This window comes from Mastigoproctus giganteus, chromosome 4 (genome assembly GCF_048544385.1).
Source record: "Mastigoproctus giganteus isolate SK-2022 chromosome 4, ASM4854438v1, whole genome shotgun sequence".
NCBI lineage: Eukaryota > Metazoa > Arthropoda > Arachnida > Uropygi > Thelyphonidae > Mastigoproctus > Mastigoproctus giganteus.
Genome location: NC_143578.1, coordinates 75,397,349 through 75,420,579, shown reverse-complemented (window position 1 = coordinate 75,420,579; position 23,231 = coordinate 75,397,349). Strand labels below are relative to the sequence as shown.

The window sequence follows — 23,231 nt, the reverse complement described above, 5'->3', positions numbered from 1 at the left end:
TACTGCATATGGTAGCAGTAATCCCAGAGTAACTTATCAACTGTATGGTATTACACTCAAGTGGAAAATGAAAAAGACCTGGGGCTAATTTTGCAGTCAGATACGAAATTCTCTGAGCAGTGTAGACTTGCAGCCAACACAGCTCATTGGGGTTTTGTCAATGACATACAGAAACTTTGCTAGCAGGGATAAGGAGGTGATTATTCCTCTTGTTAAGACACATGAGGGAGCATAAATTTAATTTGAGATAGGTTGGTTGCAGGACAGATATGTGGAAGTTTGCCTTCAACCAGCAGGTGGTTGATTGTTGGAACAGGCTCCCATCCATTGTTGTGCAAGTGGATGGGTTGAATAAATTCAAGAGCGAACTAGAAAAATTCTTGGAAGGTACAGATAGATAAATGCAAAGTACTGCATATGGGTAGCAGTAACCTCAGAGTAATTTACCAACTGTGATACTACCCTCAGAATAGTGAAAAATTAAAAAGACCTGGGGTTGTAAGCAATTAGATAAGAAGTTCTCTTAGCACTGCAGTAAGGCAGCCAGGACAGCTCATTGGGTTTTTCAGTGATATACAGGAATTTTGCTAGTAGGAATAAGGCAGCAATTATTCCATTGTATATCAGTGGCCAGATCATATCTTGAGTACTGCGTATAGAACTCGAGGCCTCATTTTAGGGAGAATGTAGAGCTTCTGGAACAGGTACAGTAGCAACGAGATTGGTGGGGGGGGGAACATAAATGTGCTCTTGGCAAGAAAGGCTTCACTTCTACAAATTATAGCATTTGGAGACTAGGCTCCTGTGAGGTGATCTGATTGAGAAAAGGTTCAGACTTTGAATGGATTGCGCAAGCTCAATGCTGATGGGATTCTTCCTCTTGCTTAGACTACATGCATGAGGGGCATAAATTCAAATTGAGGAAGGGTGGTTGCAAAATAGATGTGCAGAAGTTTGCCTTCAGCCAGCAGGTGGTTCACTGCTAGAACAAACTTCCATTTGTTGTTTTGGAAGTGGATAAATTAAATAAATTGAAGGAAGAATTACACAAAGAGTAAATGGATAAGTAAAATGTTTTTTTTTTTTTTTTTTTCTTTTACTGATGATGTATAAGCTTTGCATCATTTGCTAATACTAATTTCCAAATGATTGCCTGCATGGCCATATAAATGTAAGAGAGTTAGCATTAGTAGAGGCATTTGATGCAAAAAAGCAAGCTTCTGCAGCATCAGCCAAAAAAAAAAATAAAATAAAATAAATAAATAAAAAATAGCCACTTCCACTTCACCCCTCTGTTCGTTCGAAATACCTGTCCAGCTGAGCCTTAAACTTATTTAGGCTATCAACTTCCACGACAAGGGATGGAAGTCTATTCCAGCAACCAACCACCTGCTGGCTAAAGGCAAATTTCCTCACGTCTATTCTACATCTGTCTTTCCTCAATTTGAATTTATGCCCTCTCAGGTGATTATTCTGAGCAAGAGGAAGAATCCCATCAGCATTGAGCATGCTCAAACCATTCAAGGCTTTATACACCTCTATCAATCACCTCGCCGGTGCCTAGTCTCCAGACACTGTAATTTGCAAAACTTAAGCCTTTCTTCGTAAGAGCACCCCTTTGTTCCATTCACTAATCTTGTTGCCCTTCTCTGTACTCGTTCCAGCATCTCTACATCCTTCTTGAAATGAGGCCTCCAGACCTGTATACAGTACTCTAGGTGCGGTCTGACCATTGCCTTATACAAGGGAATAATCACCCCCTTATCCCTGCTAGAAAAATTCCTATATATCATCGACAATACACCATGAGCTACTCTTGCAGCCCGTCTGCACTACTCAGAAAACTTCATATCTGCCTGCACAACCACCCCCAGGTCCCTTTCATTCTCTACCACTGTCAGTGTAGTACCACAGAGTTGATACGTTGCTCTGGAGTTGCTGTTTCCCATATGTAGTACTTTACATATGTCAATGTTAAACTTCATTTGCCACCTGTCAGCCCATCTGCTCAACCTTTCCAGATCCTGTTGCAGTAGCATAGTATCAGTAGTGTCCTTGACAACCCTGCCAACCGTATCGTCTGCAAACTTGGACATTAAGCTTGATATACCATCATCAATATCATTTATAAATACAGAAAACAATAATGGACCCAATACTGAGTCCTGAGGGACTCCACTAATAACATTAGTCCACGATGAGCAGTGTCCATTGATTACCACTCTCTGTCTTCTCCCCCTCAACCACCCCTTTATCCATAGCAGCAATTTGCCTCCAGTGCCACACTGCTCCAATTTGTGCAGCAGTCTTCCATGTGCAACAGTATCAAAAGCCTTTCTAAGATCCAAGTATATAATATCAAAGTTATTCCCTGAATCCAGTTCTTTTGTGACTGCATCATAGTATCCAATCAAATTGGTCAGGCAAGACTTCCCCTTAACAAAACCATGCTGTGTCTGAGCTATAACTGAAGTCTTGCCTAGATGATCCTGCAGTGCTTCTTTAACCAGTGCCTCCATTAATTTTCCAGGAACAGAAGTTAAACTAACAGGTCTATAATTACTTGTTGCCCTTTGATCCTCCTTTGTGAATTGGGGTCATATTTGCACATCTCCAGTCCATGGGTACTTCCCCTGAGTCCAAGGAAGCTATCATAATTATGGCTAAGGGTTTGCTTACTTCCTTTGCTGCTTCCTTTAATATAACTGGATAGATCCCATCCACCCCAGGTGCCTTTCTTGTATTTATCTTCAATTTCTCCTCCACTTTACCCTCAGTTATTACAAGATTCTCTAGCTTACTGCCAGAGTTGAATACACCTCTGGCATTCCCCTCACTGAATAACTCCTCATGTGTGAATGTCGATGCAAAATATTCATTCAGTTTGTTAGCTACCTGAGCAGGATCATCAACAGTTGACCCATCGATATCAAGTGGACCAATCTGATTCATCCCCTTCCTTCTAGAGTTTACATAAGTAAAGAACTCTTTGCTGTTTTTCTTTGCATCCCTTGCCAAAGATTTCTCGTAATCTGCCTTCGCCTGCCTAACCTCCTTTGTAACTTGGTTACAGATCAACTTGTATCTATCATAGGCTTCTGTGTCACGTGTTAATTTGTAGGTATCCCATGCATTTTTCTTCTCTTCCTTATGTCTCATTAGTTCATCTGACATCCACTTAGGCCTAAACCTTGAACAATATTTCTTAGTTGGTATGTAAAGCCTAGTAGCTTCCAAGATAAGTTCTTTGAATGCTTCCCATTTTGAATTTGCTGTTGGTAACATCATCAGTTGGTCCCACTGTATAGAATTTAAATACTGTCTCAGTCCATCGTAGTCGCCTTTATGAAAGCAATAACCCTTCCCTTTACCCCTAATGGTAGTTACCGCTTTGAGTAAATCCCACTTCAGCACACTGTGATCATTGCCACCTAGTGGTTCATTTACCTGCAGATTCTTAATGCATGAAGAATCACTACTGATAATCAAATCAAGAGTATTACTCCCTCTAGTTGCCTCCTGAACATGCTGATGTAGAAAACAATCATCCAATAAATCCACAAAAGCCTTGCTAGTGTGTGAGTGACCAGCCCCCAAATTCCAGTCAATATCTGGGAAATTAAAATTGCCCATTATAAGACTCTCTGATTTACCGGCCCACTCTATTTCCCCGTACAGTTTCTTATTACACTCATCAGAGTCATTAGGCCTATAGCACACTCCTACTCTCAATTTTGATCTCCCAATGCTTATGTCACACCAAACTGACTCGACACTGCACTGTCGAGCAATGTCGACTGGCTTCACTTCCTTGGATTTTATGTATTTCTTAACTAATAGCATAACCCCTCCTCCCTTCCTATCCTGTCTATCCTTTCTGTAGACATTGTACTCCCCAAATTCCAGTTCTGCATTCGTTATATCTGTGTGACACCACATCTCTGAAATCTCCACAATATCTGCCTTTGATGTTTTGAGCAATACCTCAAGGAAGGGTGGTTGCAAAATAGATGTGCAGAAGTTTGCCTTTAGCCAGCAGGTGGTTCATTGCTAGAACAAACTTCCATTTGTTGTTTTGGAAGTGAATAAATTAAATAAAGTGAAGGAAGAATTAGACAAAGAGTAAATGGATAAGTAAAATGTTTTTTTTTTTTTTTTTTTCTTTTACTGATGATGTATAAGCTTTGCATCATTTGCTAATACTAATGCTAATTTCCAAATGATTGCCTGCATGGCCATATAAATGTAAGAGAGTTAGTCGGCATACACTTCAGATGAAAAGCTTCATCTTTGGTAAAGTAGAAAATTAAGCATAAATGATAGTTGTAGATATGTCTTTTCCTTGGCTTTGGTTATTCTAATACAGGCTACTGTTTTAAAAAAAAAAGAAAATTTTTTTTGTAAATAGCATAGATTTGTAATATGTTTTTTTTTTTTTTTTTTGTTTTGGCTGATGCTGCATAAGCTTGCTTTGTTGCATCATATGTCGCAACTAATGCTGAGTGAATTGCATATATATATATATATATATATATTTCATATGGCAAAATCAGGAATTTTTTTTTTTTCTTTTACATACACATAACTTTGTAACTGTAGTAAGTTGTATCGGTCTTTTACTGCTTCACTTTTCAATTTGTTTTTCTCTTATTGAGAAATATAGCACTCCTTTTTGAAGTGGTGTAATCCTAGGGAGTTCATTAGGAAGTTAGGGATCCTCTCTGTATTCAAATATAAACAGTTCCTAAATAACTATTTTCTACCTCATTGGTACTTATTTCTTGAAGTAATGCAATACTCATGAAGGAAGGAGTGGTCTACATTCAGGTACACTTTTGGGCCAATGTAGCTGAGTGGTCAATTGCAGGAATGCACTAGCATGTGTGTGTGTTTCAGTGGACTGTGGTTCAACTTCATATGACTGCAAAATATTTAATTGCAAACTACTCTGACCTATTTGGTTGTGCCAGAGTATAAATAAAACATTATAAACAATACTTATATGAATAGTTTGCCAATGAATTTCCATTAATAGTGTTTTATAGCAGTGCAGCACACAGGTAAATTATTGTGAAGGTGGCTAGCAGTTTATATGTGAGATCTGTACCATTATGTAGGAAATTGAAAAAAAAAAAAAACTTTTTAATACAGCTCTTCAATTGGAAGCCTACAATAGGAACACATACACCCAATAGTGTGTATATGTTCAACTGCCATTCTTAGGAAGGCTCATGAGCTAGAAAAACTTAAATGAAATCAAATCTTGAGGAGACAACAACCTATAAGGGAAATCTGAATGGGACTGTGTAGTAGTTGTCATAATGGTGACTTACTGAATGATAGATGTATGTGGATCCAGGAGTAACTAATAAATGGGGCTTTTTTTGTAATTGGCTGAATTTTCTTTCTTTCTTAAAGTTTCTTTTTAAAAAAAATTATTTTTACTTTTTTTTTGAATACTTGCTTTTAATGTTGTGTAGTTCTTTATAAATAAATACTGTTCCATATGCATTTTCAGATGCAACTTTGTGTCGAGGATATCATTACATGCAAAGGGATGCAAGTATTAATGGTGATGTAGAGAAGCCTCCTGATATGTCTGTTTCTGAGTACCATTGCCCTGGTCCATCAGATCCAAAACATTATACAGAATGTTGCACCCATGGCAATCAGATGTGCTGCCCTCAAGCGAGGTACTTTTATGAAATTGACAACACGTAAGTTTTTTGCTGTTTTTATTTCATATATATTTAATACATATGATGGAATTTTATTGTTAATGCTATTATTCTGAAATATTAAAATATATAAACTCTTGATCTAATGGACCTGAATTTAACAGACAGCATCCACTGAACCAAGCTTTTTGCCCATATGGAACCCAGTAGTAAAAACCCAACCTGATGATATTTACCATCGTTTAAACACTTTAATTAATAATAAAGAAATATAACTTGCAGCTGATGAGGCGGTGTGCCTTGCTTTTGTTTACCAATACAGTGTCATATAATCAGATAGAAAAACCAAAAAACTGTTTTGCAACATTTAATTTTTATGTTTTTGTAGCTGTCAGAGTTGTGTATGTTAGTTGATACTCTGACAGAGGGATCTTAAGTTCTACCTGCTGTTCAGCTGTCTGCTTGGTATATGGTAACCATCTAATTTATCATCACCGTACATTCCTCAGAAGTAATTTGTAAATTGAAAGTTTGTAAATGAGAAGTGATTTTTCCTGTACATGTAATACAGAGTTGGAGGGGGGGGGGAATATGGTTTGTTTAATTTGGCTGTTAAAGAGAACAGGAGTCCGTTTGTGAATCTCTTGGGAGTGGTAGAAATTTGTAATTGCATCTAATCATCTCCTCTTTATTACTATAATCTTTGCTAATATTACTTCAGTATAAACTAATCTCCCAGTTTATGGAAACAGCATGCACTTCTTAGAAGTGATTTATAAATAACTTCTGGGAAGTGATTTACACTTATAGCACTTTCTAGGGAACTAGCCCTAAAGAGCACTATAAGCAGAGCCTTATTTTTGGGAGCTGTTTTTCATATTTCACGAACTTTGGTTGTTGTTGTTATTTGGTTTTTAGGAGCATTAGCAGCTAAGGCCATATTGCTCCGGGATATGCGGTGGTCATTCCCTGACCTTTCTGCATCCTCCGCATTTGGTGGTGACGGGCTCGAACCCCGGTCTAATCAAGAAGCGTGTGCTACGCACTTCCTCTTCTGCACATCTGGCTACGGAGGCACTACGAACTTTGGTACATAACATTTTTTATTTTTTATATTTTTTTTATTTTGAAGTGTTTATGAAGCAATGGTATATGTAAATTGAAAACCTGCATACTTAATATTAGCCATGTAGTGTAAGAAAAACTACAGGCTTTTTGTTGCACTAGCCAAAAATATAAAATATATAACTAAATAAAAATAAATAATAAAAAATAAATGTACAAAAAATAAAAAGAAAATAAACAATCCATGTATTTCCCTCTTAGCATAGGTAACCAAGCTGAACTCTTAATTTCTCCAAGCTATGTCTCAATGGAGGCAACTTATTCCAGTAATTAACAACTCACTGGCTAAAAGAAAACTTCCTACAACACATTCTAAAATGTCTTTCCCTATAATTTAAATTTTTGTGGTCCCTAGTTCTAGAATCATTTATAATAGTGAGCCATATTAACACCAGGGGCTCACATCTGGTGAGTATTGGCTTGATATCCTAAGCTGGATATCATCATTGTTCTCTTTCTTGGTGATTCCCTTCTACTTTTGTCTTTCTCTCTCTCTCTCTCTCTCTCTCTCTCTCTCTCTCTCTCTCTCTCTCTCTCTCTCTCTCTCTCAGGGTAACTCAGGATTTTATTTATTTATTTATTTTTTTTGGCTGGTGCAGCCTAAGCCTCAGGCTTCCCTGCACCATGTAGCTAATAATAATAATAACACAGCAGGCCCTTGTTATAACGCGGTTTGCTTTACGCTGATTCGCTGTAAAGCTATTTTTGTATTATAACCCTTATCTGACTATAACGCTCTTTTACAGATTGCATTTTTGGCATATTTAACAAAATTGTTTCATTTGATGGAGTCGATAGCTTGCAAATAAATAGCCAAACAGCATTAAAACATTTCCCATGCTGAGTGAAATGGCGCCTCCATAGCCAGGTGGGAAGGAGCAGCAGTGCGTAGCACACGCTTCTTGATTAAAAACCGGGGTTCGAGCCCGTCACCACCAAATACGGAGGATGCGGAAAGGTCAGGGAATGACCACCGCATGACCCGGAGCAGTATGGCCTTAGTTGCTAATGCTCCTTAAAAAAAAAAAACCAAACAAACAAACAAACAAGCTCAGTGAAATTTTCTCGCATGCTAATTTAATTGCAGTACAGTGACTTGTTATGTAGTTCTGAGATCAAAATTTTAAAAAATGATCAAGTATATTGCTTGTAATATTTGCGTTATATGCATTTATCCGAATCACCCAGTAGAGTATTAGACATCGTGCTTAACGGACAGTTTACTTGAACATTGTATCGTAATTAATGCAACCAACGCAGTTAAATTTTTGAAGAGTTAATAATGGCCGATAAGAATGAAAAAGCAATGTCTGAGCGCAGTACGAAGACTATAAATGTAAGAAAAATACTGAATTTGAAAATTAAATTAGGCATTTTGAAGCGAATCGATTCAGGTCAACGACAGGTAGATGTGTGCCATAATTTAGGACTGGCAAGTTTAACTATAAGAATAATTATAAAAAATAAAGAATTAATTTTAGCAGCAGGAAAGACAGCTGTTCTACTGCAAGCAACTAGGGCTAGGCTGGCTATTAGGATTGAAATGGAGAGACCTTAACTAACTTTATTAAAGATAATATCCAATGCAGAATTCAGTTAAGTTAAATATTACAAAAAAAAAAAAAAAAAACAGAGAGAGAGAGATTAGCCTATATGATGATCTGAAGAAAACTCACCTTAAAAAAAAAAAAAAAAATGTGCAACCATTTAAAACTAGTAAGAGCTGGTTGAATAGATTTAAAATCCAGGGAGAAGCCGCAAGTGCAGATCAAGGAGCCAAAACTTTCAAAAAAAGAACTTGTTAAAATTATTGAAGAGGGGTATTATGTGTTATACTTCTCAACAAGTTTTTAACATAGATGAAGTAGGACACTTTTGAAAAATGAATGCCTAAAAGAAGTTTCATATTGAAAGAAGAAAAAAAAACATGCCAGTTCCAAAGCAGCAAAGGATCGGTTGACTTTATTGTTGGGTGGTAACGCTGCAGGGGATTTAAAATTAAAACCCCTTTTAGTTTAGCAGGAAGAGAGCTAAAGTACAACCCAAAATCTACACATTTTTCATGATTGAATTCATCAATTAAATTCGTGATTTTAATTGGAATTTTAAGTTTAATTTTGATGTGCTACCACATAATTATATATGTATGTAATGTAGAATATTTTATATGTACAAATATTTGAATATTAAATATTTTGACTGACATTTGTGCATCTTTTCACTACCATTTATTATTGATTAGGAAATATCCTATGGCACCGACCACAACTCACAAATACCTTATGGGAATGCTGCGCTCACTTAGTGTGGATTCACTTAGCCCTCAGTTTTTCCGGAACGAATTATCAGCGTTAAGTGGGGGTTACCTGTATATGCCTCATTCAGGTTCTCTCTCTCCATTTCAATCCTAATAGCCGGCCTATCCCTAGTTCCTTGCAGTGGAACAGCTGTCTTTCCTGCTGCTAAAATTAATTCTTTATTTTTTATAATTGTTTTTACAGTTAAACTTGCCAGTCCTAAATTATGGCACACAATTCCACTTGTCGTTGACCGGAATCGATTTGCTTCAAAACGTCTAATTTAATTTTTAAATTCAGTCTTTTTCTTTCATTTGTAGTCTGCATACTGCGTCCAGACATTGCTTTTTTATTCTTATCCGCCGTTATTAACTCTTCAAAAATGTAACTGCATTGGTTGCATTAATTACGATACAATGTTCGAGTAAACTGTCTTATGTCTGTCACGCATCTGAGTGATGACTAGATTTCGGATAAATGCATATAATGCAAATATTACAAGCAATATACTTGATAATTTTTTAAAATTTTGATCTCAGAACTACGTAACAAGTCACTGTACTGCAATTAAATTAGCGTGCATGAAAATCTCACTGAGCGTGAGAAAATTTCTCAAGTTGGTGTGGGAAATGTTTTAATGCTGTTTTGCTATTCATTTTTAAGCTGTCAACTCCATCAAATAAAAACGATTTCGTTAAATATGCCAAAAATGCAATCTGTAAAAGAGCGTTATAGTGATTTGTGACAGCGTTATAGTCAGATATGGGTTATAATATAAGAACAGCGTAAAGCGAACCACATTATAACAAGGGCCTGCTGTAATGTAAACTTTTTCTGGCTTCAACCATCCAGAGTATAAATGGAAATTTATTAAATAAGAAAAATGAAACCTATTAAGATGCTAGTTGTCAGCGTTTGTGAAACCCAAAAGCAGACAGGCTTTAACAACCATTATGCATTTATTTTTTTTTTTTCCCCTCTGCTGATGATCAGATGGAGATTCTTGATAAATCCAAAGTTGCCTACAATGAGAGATTGCTTGATAATGACAAAGTCTTGTTTTTCAGCAGATCAAGCTACAGTTCACTGTTTTTTTTTTATTTTAAAGTGTGTATGAACATGGCCATAACTAGTCTATATAAATGGTTAGTTCACTGTGAGTGTTGTGATATGGACAGTTTGTTTTTTTTTTTTTTTTTTTTTTGGTAGTTGTTGACGCATAGGCTTCTGTGGTCATAATGCACCTCACAAGGTTTTTGCAGTACTTTGATCCAAGCCCGAGGTGGGAATCGAACCCGCGACCTTTGGGTTGCCAGGCAGGCACTTTACCCACCCTGCTAGCCCAGTCGGCAGTTTGTGATTTATCAACATCTGTGATGTTCATGACATACCTCTGTATTCTTCTCTCATTGAATGCTACTGACAAGGAAGTCAAGCAATTTGTTAATAGTGGTGAGCAGTTTTGGCTCATTCTAAACATAGCAAGTCAGAGTTGATATTCCTTACATTTCTTTTGAAAATAAATCTTTATTGATATTAGTTCTTTTATTAGTCATTATTATTAGTAAAATATTTATTGATCTTTAAAATGAGGAATGGTATCAGAGGGAACAAATTTGCTTGATGGTTGAGTTTTTGAATGTTTGTTACAGCCATGTACTCTTGCCTTTTTAATTATTATTGTATAACTATTTTACTTAATCAGTAAATTAAAAAATTATTAAAGGAACCTGAACATAGCAATAGAGAATTTTGTTCACAATTTTTGTCACCAATGTACATGGGTGCAGTCAGCTGATAATAGAGTATTGTATCTGTATTGTTCATAAAACTGAAAATCTGACTTGGCTCATGTCTCCAACTTTCAGGATAAATTATTTGATACCTGCATTATATCAAAAGGAATTCAGAATAAAACCTATTGTATTAATGTAGTTTGCCCTCTAGGTGATTGTATGCTGGGGTTTTTTTTTTCATTGATTGTAGGGTAATGGAAAATTATGCTATTATTGGAACACTTTGCCGCAGCTGCCAAAGCAGCAAAGTGTGTTAGTTGTCTGATGGCACCAGGGGTTCCCCACATCTCTGCATTGTGTATTCTGTTTGTGAACTCTGTGTAGGCCAGAGATTTAAAAAGTGTGGGAGGGGAAGGATGTGTAGTGTTGTGTACCGCTGTTCTGCTGACCATTTAGCCATTGGGCCCCTGTTGTGACCCACCGTTACCGCACTTGGCCCTGGGTGGCCGGGTCATGTACCCAGTAGATTTTTTTTTGTACACTCTGGAGGCCCTGCCATCTATTTTCCGAGGAGTTCAGTGGCAAGGACCTACGTGGAAAAAAAGGGGGGGTTAGTGCTATAATATAAAAGGCCGAGAGAGGTTTATGTAAGCACGGTTTAAATTTGGACATTATTAATTGATAAATTGTGTGGTGTACACTGAGTAAGACAGAGTAGCGGAGGAGACTGAAGGCTGGGGGGAAGAAAGGACAGAGATATGGGGATGATAGAGAAGGTGAACCCAGAAAGTCAGTGAGGCTGGCCCCCCATGCCTCACCAGGCAGCAGGGAGGAGGAGACAGGAACCTGTCTCCTCCTCTCCAGTTGGGGAGGAGATTAAAGAAAACCAGGCTAGAATGCTCCGTTTGATTGCCAATTTTGGCTTGTGGAAGAGAAGCTGCTGCTGGTGTCTCCAATGTCTGGGTTTGGAGTCTTGCGTGGGATCAGGTCTCGTCTGGGATTTGTGGTCACTTCCTTGTTTTTTCTAATTCTGGTGACAATTCGATGGATTGTGTGGTTTCAAAGTTTAAATCAGGTAATATCACAGCCTGATTGATTGATCTTGCCTGCAGATTCAGTTGCAGATATCAGCCCGATGGAACTTGGATGAAAGAACTGAATCTCAGTTCAATTGAGCTTCGATGAGATTGACGGTTGATGCTACTGGAGAGGGGTGCCCAGAATCTGTTTCAAGTTATTGGTCTTGGTGGTTTTGCACAGGATGTCATCTGTTGAGACATCCTGTGCAAAAGTGGTGAAGTGTTTATAATTGTCATGGGTATGAATTAGTATATGTTCCTTTGGCAAATTAGTAATCTTTGTGATCAGAATAGATCTCAAGTCTTCATAGTCAGGACAGTCATACATTATATGGTGCCAAGATTCATCAGTGCCACAGTTGCAGCATGGATCTTCTGTGATGCCCAGAGATGTTAATTTTTCTTGTATCGACCCTGAGCCTGTAAGGAGGTACATTACGTACAGGCCAGGGGGAAACCAGCTTGGGGCTTTTGGAAACGCAAATGTTACTTCAGGGATGAATTTCTTTGTAAATGCTCCCTTAGTGGATGTTGTCCATCTATCCTGCCAGGTCTGCTGCAGGTGAGAAAGAAGGTGTCTTTTCTCTGTCTTGCAATTGCAGCAGAAAAGTGTTCTGTGTGTCACTGGGTGAAAGGGATCTAAAAGTCTTCTCTTTTATTCCTATATGCAGGCAGTATCATCTTCAGCTGACAATAAAAAAAATTACATTGTGCATTACTTTTTACCACACAATGTAATTTTTTTTTTTTTACATGCTAATGCATTAGCCCTTTATTTGAGGGAAATTTCTGGTGCCACCTGACAATTTACACTGTGCTGAATACACTTCACATTTCACAATTGGTTAGATTTATTGTCCAAAATTCCAAAAAAACCGGCAATATGCGGGTACCGGGATTGCCAGTTTTGGGCATTTGTGCCTGTATTTCGTGATAATCGTACCTGGATTCGAATTTTTCTGTTTTACTTTCAATTCACTGATTGATAATTTTACCGAAAGAAAAATATAATTAAAGATCTAACATTATGGTGTCCTAAAATAGCCAGGGAAGTAAATTGTCACTCTGGCTTTATAGATGAGTCCTGGTAATGTCACAATTTTTTTTCTCTTCAGAGTGCATTTTGTCCCAGTTTTCATCCTTGAAAATCTGTGTACTTCCCTTGTTGAATTTTTCAAAACCTCATGCCTTTTGACCCTGCTGGTAGTAAAATACACAGATCATTAACTACTGTAGAACAATTATCTGATATTCCAAGGGACAGGCAGAATAGTGTAACATTGCTATTACAACAATTATAGCATGTCTTTCAATGCAGAAAGCTTTAAGTGAAATTTTTTTTACCCCCACCTCCCCCTTTCATCAAAGATGTAAATACACTTTTCTGAATCAGTTTTATATTCTAATTTCAAATATTTTTTCTAGCATGATTGCTTCTTCAGAATGTTTCTTAAATGTTTTACAGAACTGTTTTTCTTCTTTAAAGTGTTTTTGTGATATGACTGCTAATGATATCAGTACAGATTAATTAAGGTGTCATTAAAAACACACATGAGACTGGTTACAATTACATTTTTATTACTTCTACAGTTTGAACACAATACACTTTATACATATAGTTAAAATAATACAGTATACTATTGTAAAAAAGATATGTACAATTTTTAATGGTATTAAATCCAGCAGTAGTCTGTCATGCATATGTTTATTCATTCCAGAGAGCTTGGTAGCAGTTTTCCATTATAGGCCGCCGTAGCCTAGTGGTCAGGTGCACGGGTGCATAAGTACACATGCCTTGAGTGACCGGGGTTCAAGCCTGTGACTGCTGAATACGGTGCTGTTTCTTGTATTCTATCTATCTTGTGAACTCCTCTGACCGTTTGGTCATCCCGGAGTATAAACAGAAAATTTATTTCTATTATGTCTTGATGAAATAATACCTCCTGCTTGTCACTCACTGTGCTAAGGTTTTCAGAAAAGAAGTCTAAATGTGAATGCAAGAAATGAAGTTTCGAAGACACAATATTCCATTTCTTTGTGTGCATCAATTTCTGAATTCCATCTCTGTAAGTGGGAGACACCTGTTTACCCAAAAAATGTTCCATTAAGCTATTTGAAAGCCTGCCATACTCTTAGTTCTAATGCATTAAGGCATTTTTCAAGCATTTCATTCTGCAGAATCTCTAATTTGAGATCTCACAGAGATTCCCCACTTTCACAGCACTGATCTTTGGAAATTTTTCACTGGCATGATTTATTGCTGTGGGAAGAAGCTGCTAGGATGCATAGTGAAAACGAAACTAGCACATTCCTGGTAGTTGGTCCTGGAATTATTTACACCAGCACTTTACATTTTTACTTGCAAAAATGAAACTTCTGTTTTCTTTGGTAACGGTACTCTTATTTATTGTGTACTCAAGTCAGTATACATCAACAATTTGAGCTGCTCCTAAAACTTTGCAACAATAACATGCTACAAGAATTGGACAAAAAGACCTCACTAATTTTAAATTCATATTTTTAATGATTGCTTCATTAGGTTGAATGAAAAAATGTTATTTTATTTGTTTATGGCCAAACTTCATTACCAAAACAATTAATGATGCAGATCACAAGGAAATGCAATAATTGAAGATACTAAATTGTAATTTTCATCACTCTGATAGCCCTTTCTTTTCTGACAAAAAAAAATTATCACAATAGGCACTCTGCAGATATATGCACCAGCTGGACTGTTAATTTAATTATACCTTGAGGTTCTCACAGACATTCTCTCAGATATGCCAGACAAGCTCTACTTGCTACCTGGGAGTCTAAAATGCTGATGGAACTGATATTCGGGTGACATTCAAGTCAAGTGGACCCAATTTCGGCGAAGTCCGGACGGTCTGTGACAACCAAATCCTCTGCTTCCACCTTCACGATGGTGGGACTGTAGCAACCCTGGGTATGACCGCCATGCACATGCACACTGTGGGTGACCACCCAGGTGTGAACCAACGTAAGCAGGGGTCGAGGTGTGGTGCCCACACCACATGGAGGAATGCCACTCCTCTGTGTTACTAGGCAATACTAGGTGATAGATAACTCATCAACTGATGAAATACCACCACTTTGCTTATTGAAGGTTTGAAGTGGTGGAACCCACGTTTAGTCTCCAGAGCTAAGTTCCAGTCAACCCTTCCCCATCTTTTCCATCATGCAGTATGACTGATGACTTTTGAGGTTATGATGAACATCATGGTGAGATCCAATCTTTCTTACATTTCTAGGATACAGCTCTAAAACGGTATTCGCAGGCCGGCCGCTAGTTAGTATGCACCGGACCGAACCTATTGCTAACTCTTTAGGAGGCTTCCAGGTCAGCTAGTGTATAATCTTGCTACTGTTACTCTACCAGATAGTGACTGGAGGGAGTCTGATTAGTGTGTATGCAGGGGACATTGTCGACGACACGTTATGTCAAGGATCTGGGTATATTCTTACCATATTTACGGCATATCCAAAAATTTCATTACTTCAATACAGCATGTCCCCTCCCACTTTTTCTTACTATTGAATACACCACAAATTATCAAACTAATAGAGTAAGCTTATCTGCAAAAAGATCTAAACCTCCCAAACACTTCCTAGTTCGTTTCACAAATATACGTGGTCTCAATTCTAATCAACAATGTCCATTTCCACTTGTACTCTGTCAAACCCCATGTACTTTTTCTGACAGAATCTCAGTTATCGGTTGATTCAAATACTGCTCATATCAGTTGCTCAAATTATTCGCTGTATGATTCCTTTTGCCTCAAAGGTGGTACTTGTGCATATGTCCGTTCCAATATTCCCTGTCAGAGAATTGGTAATTTGGAATCTTCTCTGGCTTAAAATCTCTCTATCTCATTGTGTCAAATTCATCAGTTGTCTCTACCATTTTCCCAACTACACTAATCACTTGGAACTCTTTGACTTCCTCTCTTTACAACTTGACTTTCTCCAGTCCAACTTTCCTAACAGTGAGGTAATTTTCCTTGGTGATTTTATGTTCACAACTCCAGCTGGCTTCCGTTTTCTAGTCACACCGACCCAGTTGGTCAAGATGCTGAGGCTTTTGCAATTACTAATGACGTTGCACAGATTGTTCATTTACCTACAAGAATACCAGACAATCCTAACCATACAGCCAACACACTTGATCTGTTTCTCACAAACAACCCTTCTAAGTACAAGTTTGAAGTGAGTGGTCATTTAGGCACCTCAGATCACAACTTGGTAATTGTCTCTTCTCCAATGGAGCCTTTATCTCATGGCTATTCCCAACCTCGTATTGTTTGGCATTACAGGAATGCAAAATGGGATGACCTGCGAGATTTCTTTACTTCTTTTCCTTGGTCAGATTACTGTTTCAAAACTTCTGACGTCAACGTTTGCCCATATCGTGTCAGTGAAATTATTCTTGCAAGAATGGAATCCTTTATTCCACACTCCACCTTAAAATCTCGTTTATCTAAACCTTGGTTTTCCAATAAATGGGCTAAGGCTGTTCAAGAGAAGAACGTTGCATATCATGATGGCTTGTTTCCCAAATCTTCAGATTCATTTTCTGTCTACACCAAAGCTCACAACATTTGTAAAGTTGTTATTAATCAGTCCAAACTAGATTTTGAACAGGCTAAAAGTAGAAAACTTGCTTCTTGTTCTAATGGTAGCCGAGCATTCTGGTCTCTTGCCAAAAGCTATTGGCCGCAACACAGTGACAACAGAACTATCTGTCAAAACCAGATAGTTCTGTTGTCACTTAAGCCAAGGATAAAGCTGACCTGCTAGCAACCCATTTTGCTTCCAACTCCTGTATCAATGATCTTGGTAAAATACCTCCCACCATTCCCAACATGCTCCATTTAATGCCTCCTGTGGTCTTCCGTCAAAAGGATGTCAGAAGGATTTTGATGAATCTTGATGCTAAGAAAGCTGCAGATCCTGATAGTATTTCTCCACTTGTTCACAAAACCTGTGCTCCTGAACTTACTCCTGCTCTTTGCCGCCTTTTTTCACTTTCTTATTCCAAAGGTGTTTTTCTTTCTGCTTGGAAATTTGCTCATATCCAGCGAGTTCCTAAAAAGGGTGACAAATCCCTCCCATCCAATTATCGTCCCATTGCAATTACTTCTACTCTTTCTAAAGTAATGGAGAAATCAATTAACTGCCAACTCTTAAACTACCTAGAAACCTTCTGTCTGATCAGTGATTGCCAGTATGGATTCCGTCAGTGTCAATCCACTGGTGACATTCTGTCTTATGTTACCCATTTATGGACTTGTGTTACCCATTTTTCTGGCTTATGTTACCCATTTTTCCATTCAATGGAAAATTTTGGCGAAACACAAGCAGTTTCTCTTGACATCTCAAAGGCTTTCGATCGTATTTGGCATAAAGGTCTCCTAAACAAGCTTCCATCTTATGGTTTGCCAACTGTTTTTAGTAATTGGTAATCCAGTTTTTTCTCAATGGAAAATTTCGGCGAAACATAAGCAGTTGCTCTTGACATCTCAAAGGCTTTCAATCGTATTTGGCATAAAGGTTTCCTAAACAAGCTTCCATCTTATGGTTTGCCAACTGTTTTTAGTAATTGGTTATCCAGTTTTCTCCCTGATCGCTCATTGAGGGTGATGGTGGATGGCTCTCTGTCTTCTAACTTTTCCACTAATGCTGGTGTTCCCAAGGTTCAGTTTTTTTCCCCCACTCTTTTCCTCTTGTATATTAATGACCGTCTTCCATTGACTGGAAATCCTATCCATAGTTTTGCCGATGATAGCACATTGCATTCCACTTTCCATTTTGAGAAACCTTTCCCAATCAACTTCAGTTTCTTGAATATTTGCTACCAATTCCTTAAATACCCATCTCCAGGTAATTCTCCAGTGGGGGAAAGACAACTTAGTTGATTTCAATCCTTCTAAAACTCAGTCTTGTCTTATATCTCGCAAAAAGGATTCTTCTGCTCCTCTGCTTATCTTTGGTGACACTTCATTTTCTAGGCAAAATGATATATTTCTTTTGGGGATTACCCTGACTTCTAATCTCACTTGGCACAAGCACATTAAAAATATTGCTTCCTCTGCATCTAAAAAACTTGGTTTTCTCTTTCTCTCTCAGCATTACTTTTCTTCCAAACAGCTGTTCACTTTGTACAAATCACAAATCCGCTCTACCGTGGAATATTGTTCCCACATCTGGGGCGGTGCCCCCAAAGCCTTTCTCAGGCTTCTAGATTCCATTCTGAAGATGGCAGTTAGGTTAATTAATGACTCCTCTCTAACAGAGTCTTTCCACTCGCTGTCTCATAGATGTACTGTTTCTGCTGCATGCCTTTTCTACAGATATTTCCATGGGCACTGTACTTCTGAATTGGCTTCTATAATTCCTGCTCTCTCTTTCAAAACAGTCCGAACACGTGCCGCCACCAGCCAACATCCATTTACTGTTCAACTTCAAACTCACAGAACCAACTTTTCATCTTGCGGAGGATGCAGAAAGGTCAGGGAATGACCACCGCATATCCCGGAGCAATATGGCCGTAGTTGCTAATGCTCCTAAAAACCAAATAACAAACATAACAAAACATCGTCTTCTCAACCTCCAACCCAAGCACGGTACTAAGTACTATAGGTTCTAATACCTCTCGTGTTTGGGGTTTTCATTTAAAAAAAAAAAAGTACCATTATAAATTTATATTTTATTATACCATTTGACTTGATGCACCAACCACCCAGTCTTTGTCTTATTGTATCACCTTTCCAAGGAGAGAGTGAGCAATGAGGATGAATGGCTTTTAAGTTCCCACTTGAAACATCTTTTAAACTTCAGTGTAAGGAGATGAAGAAGTTCCATTCAGATGGTGTGTGTGTGTGTGTGTGTGTGTGTGTGTGTGTGTGTGTGTGTGTGTGTGTGTGTGTGTGTGTGTGTGTGTGTGTGTGTGTGTGTGTGTGTGTGTGTTGTTCGGTTTTTAGGAGCATTAGCAACTAAGGCTATATTGCTCATGCGGTGGTCATTCCCAGACCTTGCCACATCCTCCATATTTGTGGTCATGGGCTCGAACCCCGGTCTAATCAAGAAGCGTGTGCTACGCACTGCTGCTCCTGTCCACCTGGTTACGGAGGCGCCAAAAGTGTGTGTGTGTGTCACAGATATGCTTGTAACATTTCCTTAAATTCCATTGATATCATGGCAGTAGCAGAGTAGACAATTTACTGTAAAGAATATTGCCAAAACATGGTTTGTTTTTTGGTGAGACACTTTGGCATTCTTCTTAACCAAGTGTTTGTGCTTTAGCCTTAAGTGTGAAGTTCAGCTTTATCTTGAGAAGACTAGATCTCTGATTCCAGAGCTGTTTACCGAATATGAGTTGGTCATTCCAACTCATCTTGGGTAAACCGCTCTGGCCCCAATGTCTCTTTGTCAGGTGTGTACTCAGGATTGGCTGAAATTCTTGGGTCTCTGCCAATCACACCATCATCACATTCCATTTACTTCTAAAGAATAGTCTGTGTTGTGGCGGTACCGGAATTGGCATATTGTTATCGTAAGGGATTAGCCTCATTGCTGAATTCAGATTTGGTTAAGCAACAATTTGGTTAGGTAACAATCACCATTGTTGCCTTTTGGTTCCCTGCATATGGGTATGGCAAACAACATTGAATTTTTACCTTTTGTTCAACCAGTGACATAATCTATTTGCACAAGCAGTACAAACAACGTAGTGCCCGCTCCTTGTCTCGTAACACAGTAGTGTTGTAGCACAGTGGCCCAACTAACCACCCAGTACAATTTAAGAATAGCACAACATCTTGAATAAATAGAGTAACTAAGATAAGGCATTAACAGTTTTCTTCATTAAAACTCTTTTAAAGGCTATTGTTCTTTGTGTTTGATTATAATGCATTTTGGCAGTTTCTTTTAGATTGAAAAGAATTAGCATCCTCTCTTACCTGTGAATTCTTCACTGCCTGGTAACAAGCTTTCAGTTGAAGGTGATTTTTCAAAGATTTAATTATCTCTGACCCATTTCAAATGTTGTCTGATAAAGAAAAGAATGGAAATTTATTTCAAATGTATTACATTTTCAGTTACAAATAAATGACAAATAATTGACATGCCTGGAAGAGAATGTGCATATCTAAAATGAGTGATTTAGTGTTAGCAGTGTTCTCCCTGGAAAATTTTGCCAGCCAGGTGGCATCATGAAGTAGCTGGGTGGGGAAGTGTAATACTTTGCAATATAAAATTTTCTGTTATTTATAAATGTGACTTAAGCGATCCAGAGCAAAAATTAATCGCATAATTTAACATTATATGCTCCTGTTGCATTGACCTCGCATAGTATGTTTGAATTAATATTGATCGAGATCAGTGAGCAGTACCATACGGTACCGCGAGAATCGCTTAAATTTTAGCTGGGCAGTCAGTTAAATTTACCGGGTGGTGCACCCATTCAATTTTCTTGGGGAGAACACTGATTAGTATTAGTAATGGCCATATGGTGCAAGGAAGCATAAGATTTATGCTGCACCAGCCAAAAGAAATAAACAATTAAAATAAATAATTAATAAATAATAATAAGAGAAAAGGAAATAGACAACCTATGTATTTCCCTCCTCCAATAGGTAACTATCCAACTGACCTTTGAATTTTCCCAAACTGTTAGCCTTTACCACCCATGTAGTAATTTATTCCAGTAATTTATAACTCACTGGCTAAAATAAAACTTCCTGCAATCCAGTCCAAACATCTCTCCCCATAACTTGAATTTATGACCCCTAGTGATAGAATCATTTATAACTGTGAAAATTTCATTCTCATTCATTTTACTATTGCCTCTCAAGTCTCCACTAAGGTGCCCAGTTTCCAAGCTGTGCAACCCACATATTCAGTCTTTCCTCATAAGGAGGTCCTTTTGCTGATTTCACCAGGCAAGTTGTCTCTGGACCCTTTCAAGAAGCTCGGATGTCTTTTTTTTTTTTTTTTTTTAGGTGCTGTCTCCACACTTGAACACACTATTAGTGTGGTATAACGATAGCCTTATATAATGGGATTATGACGTCTTTATCTCTACTAGCAAATGTTTGATAAATCATCGATAGTACACCATGGGCCTTCCTTGCAACCTGTCTACAGTGCTTGGAGAACTTTGTGTCTGATATCATAACTCCCAAGTCCCTTTCTTCCTCTACTGACTTTAGTTCAACTCCACCAAGTGTATAAGTTATTTTTGGGTTACCGTTCCCCAGGTGTAAGACCTTTCACTTTGCTGGATTAAAGCATAACTGCCACTTTTCTGACCATCCCTGAAGTGTATATGGGTCACTCTGAAGCAGCTCTGCTTGGCAGTGAACATTAACTACTCTACCAATCTTACATCATCTGCAAATTTAGACACCATGCCCTCTATCCCTTTGTCAATGTCATTTAAGAAAATCCAAAATAACAGGGGTCCCAATACTGATCCTTGGGGAACCCCACTTCTTACATTAACCCAATCTGAGGAATAACCGTTTATCGCAACCCTCTGCTTCCTGCCCTGAAGCCATCCTGCTATCCAACCAAGGATTTTCCCTGTGATTCAAACCTGTTCCAGCTTATAAAGTAACCGCTCATATGGAACTGAGTCAAATGTTTTGCTGAAATCCAGATAAACAATGTCAAAATCATTCCCTAAATCCAACTTTTGAGTGACCGTGTCAAAACAACTAACCAGTTGTTAACCGTGATTTTCCCTTCAGAATTCCATTTCTGAGTATCCTTCAGAATTCCATTTCTATCTGAATGATCCTGAATTCCACCCTTGATCATTGTCTCCACGATTTTCCGTACTACTAAAGTTAGACTGACTGGCCGATAATTTCACACTTCACTCTTGGAACCGCCACTTTTATTGGCACTTTTGCAATCTAACGGAATCACTCCTTAGTCCAGTAATGCTCTCATGATTAGCCCCAATGGTTCAGTGCACTAATTTGCCTCTTCCCTTAATATGATAGGGTATCAGTTTCATATGAATGTGAAATTTCAATTAATTAAATTTTTTTCAACTTCACGCCCATAATTTCTCATTGACACACAGGGTTTTTCTTATGTAAATATCGATGCAAGGTAACCGTTGAGTTTATCTGCAACTTTAGATGGGGTATCTAATACTATCCCACATCCGTTACATAAGGGTCCAATCTGATTTGTCCTCTTCTTTGCATTTATATATGTGAATAATTTCTTATCCCCATCTTTGCCAATGATTTTGCATAATCTGCCTTTGCCAGCTTAACATTTTCAGTGGCACTATTACAGATAAATTTGTAGCTGTTATAAGCTTCAGTACTTTTTATTGTTCTGTAACTTTTCCATGCCATCTTTTTCTGCTCAAGTAATCTGGCAATTTCATTATTCATTCAACTTGGAATTTTTCTCGTGGAGTATTTTTTTTAATGGTGTATATGTATTCAAGGCTTCTGTAATTAATGTTTTAAATGTATACCATAATTCAATTGTATTCACTTTCTGAGCAATATCTACCCAGTTAATAGAGGCTATGTAGCACTTTAAGGCATCATAATTTCCTTTTCTGAAATTATAACCCATTCCTATGCCTTTAACTACTGCAACCTCTCTCTTCATCGTCCATCGTAGAACTCCTTGATCACTTCCTGCTACTGGTTCCTGTATTGTCAGCTCTATTATGTCATCTGGTTCATGGGTGATGATCAGGTCTCTAGAATATTCTTTTCCCCAGTACTTTTCCTGACATGTTGATACAAATAACAATCATCTAGTTGTTTTAAAAATTTTGACCCCCATGTCAAGTTTCCTTCCCATTTGCTCCAGTCATTTTGCGCCTATAATAAGACATTGTTGCTTACTTGCCCATTCCATTTGCATGTAGAAGCTGTCATAATCTTCATGGCGCCTCAGTGGGCAGGAGCAGCGGTGTGTAACACACACTTCTTGGTTAAACCGGGGTTCCAGCCCGTGCCCACCAAATACAGAGGATGCAGAAAGGTCACGGAATGACCACTGCATATCCCCGGAGCAATGTGGCCTTAGTTGCTAATGCTCCTAAAAACCAAATAACAAACATAATCTTCACAATCACCGGGCCTGTAGATTATTCCCATTCTCATTATACCTTTGCTTCCAACTATCTCACACCATGCAGATTCTATACTAGCATGCAAAACGTCAGAATCTGGGAAAGCTTTCATCGCACTCTGGCATGCTTTTGATAAGAAGCATGATCCAGCCACCACTTCTATCTTTCCTAACCTTCCTAAATAC

The 23,231-nt window shown here is 38.1% G+C and overlaps 1 protein-coding gene across 1 annotated transcript in view; it reads left to right on the top strand.

Moving 5' to 3' along the window:
• Positions 1–23,231, top strand: part of LOC150086841 (uncharacterized) — a 57,465-nt gene that overhangs the window by 11,800 nt on the left and 22,434 nt on the right. Inside the window, exon 2 of the mRNA XM_090371615.1 lies at positions 5,519–5,717. Within this exon, the coding sequence (XP_090227741.1) occupies positions 5,519–5,717 (199 nt within the window). The remainder of the gene's footprint in view (positions 1–5,518; positions 5,718–23,231) is intronic.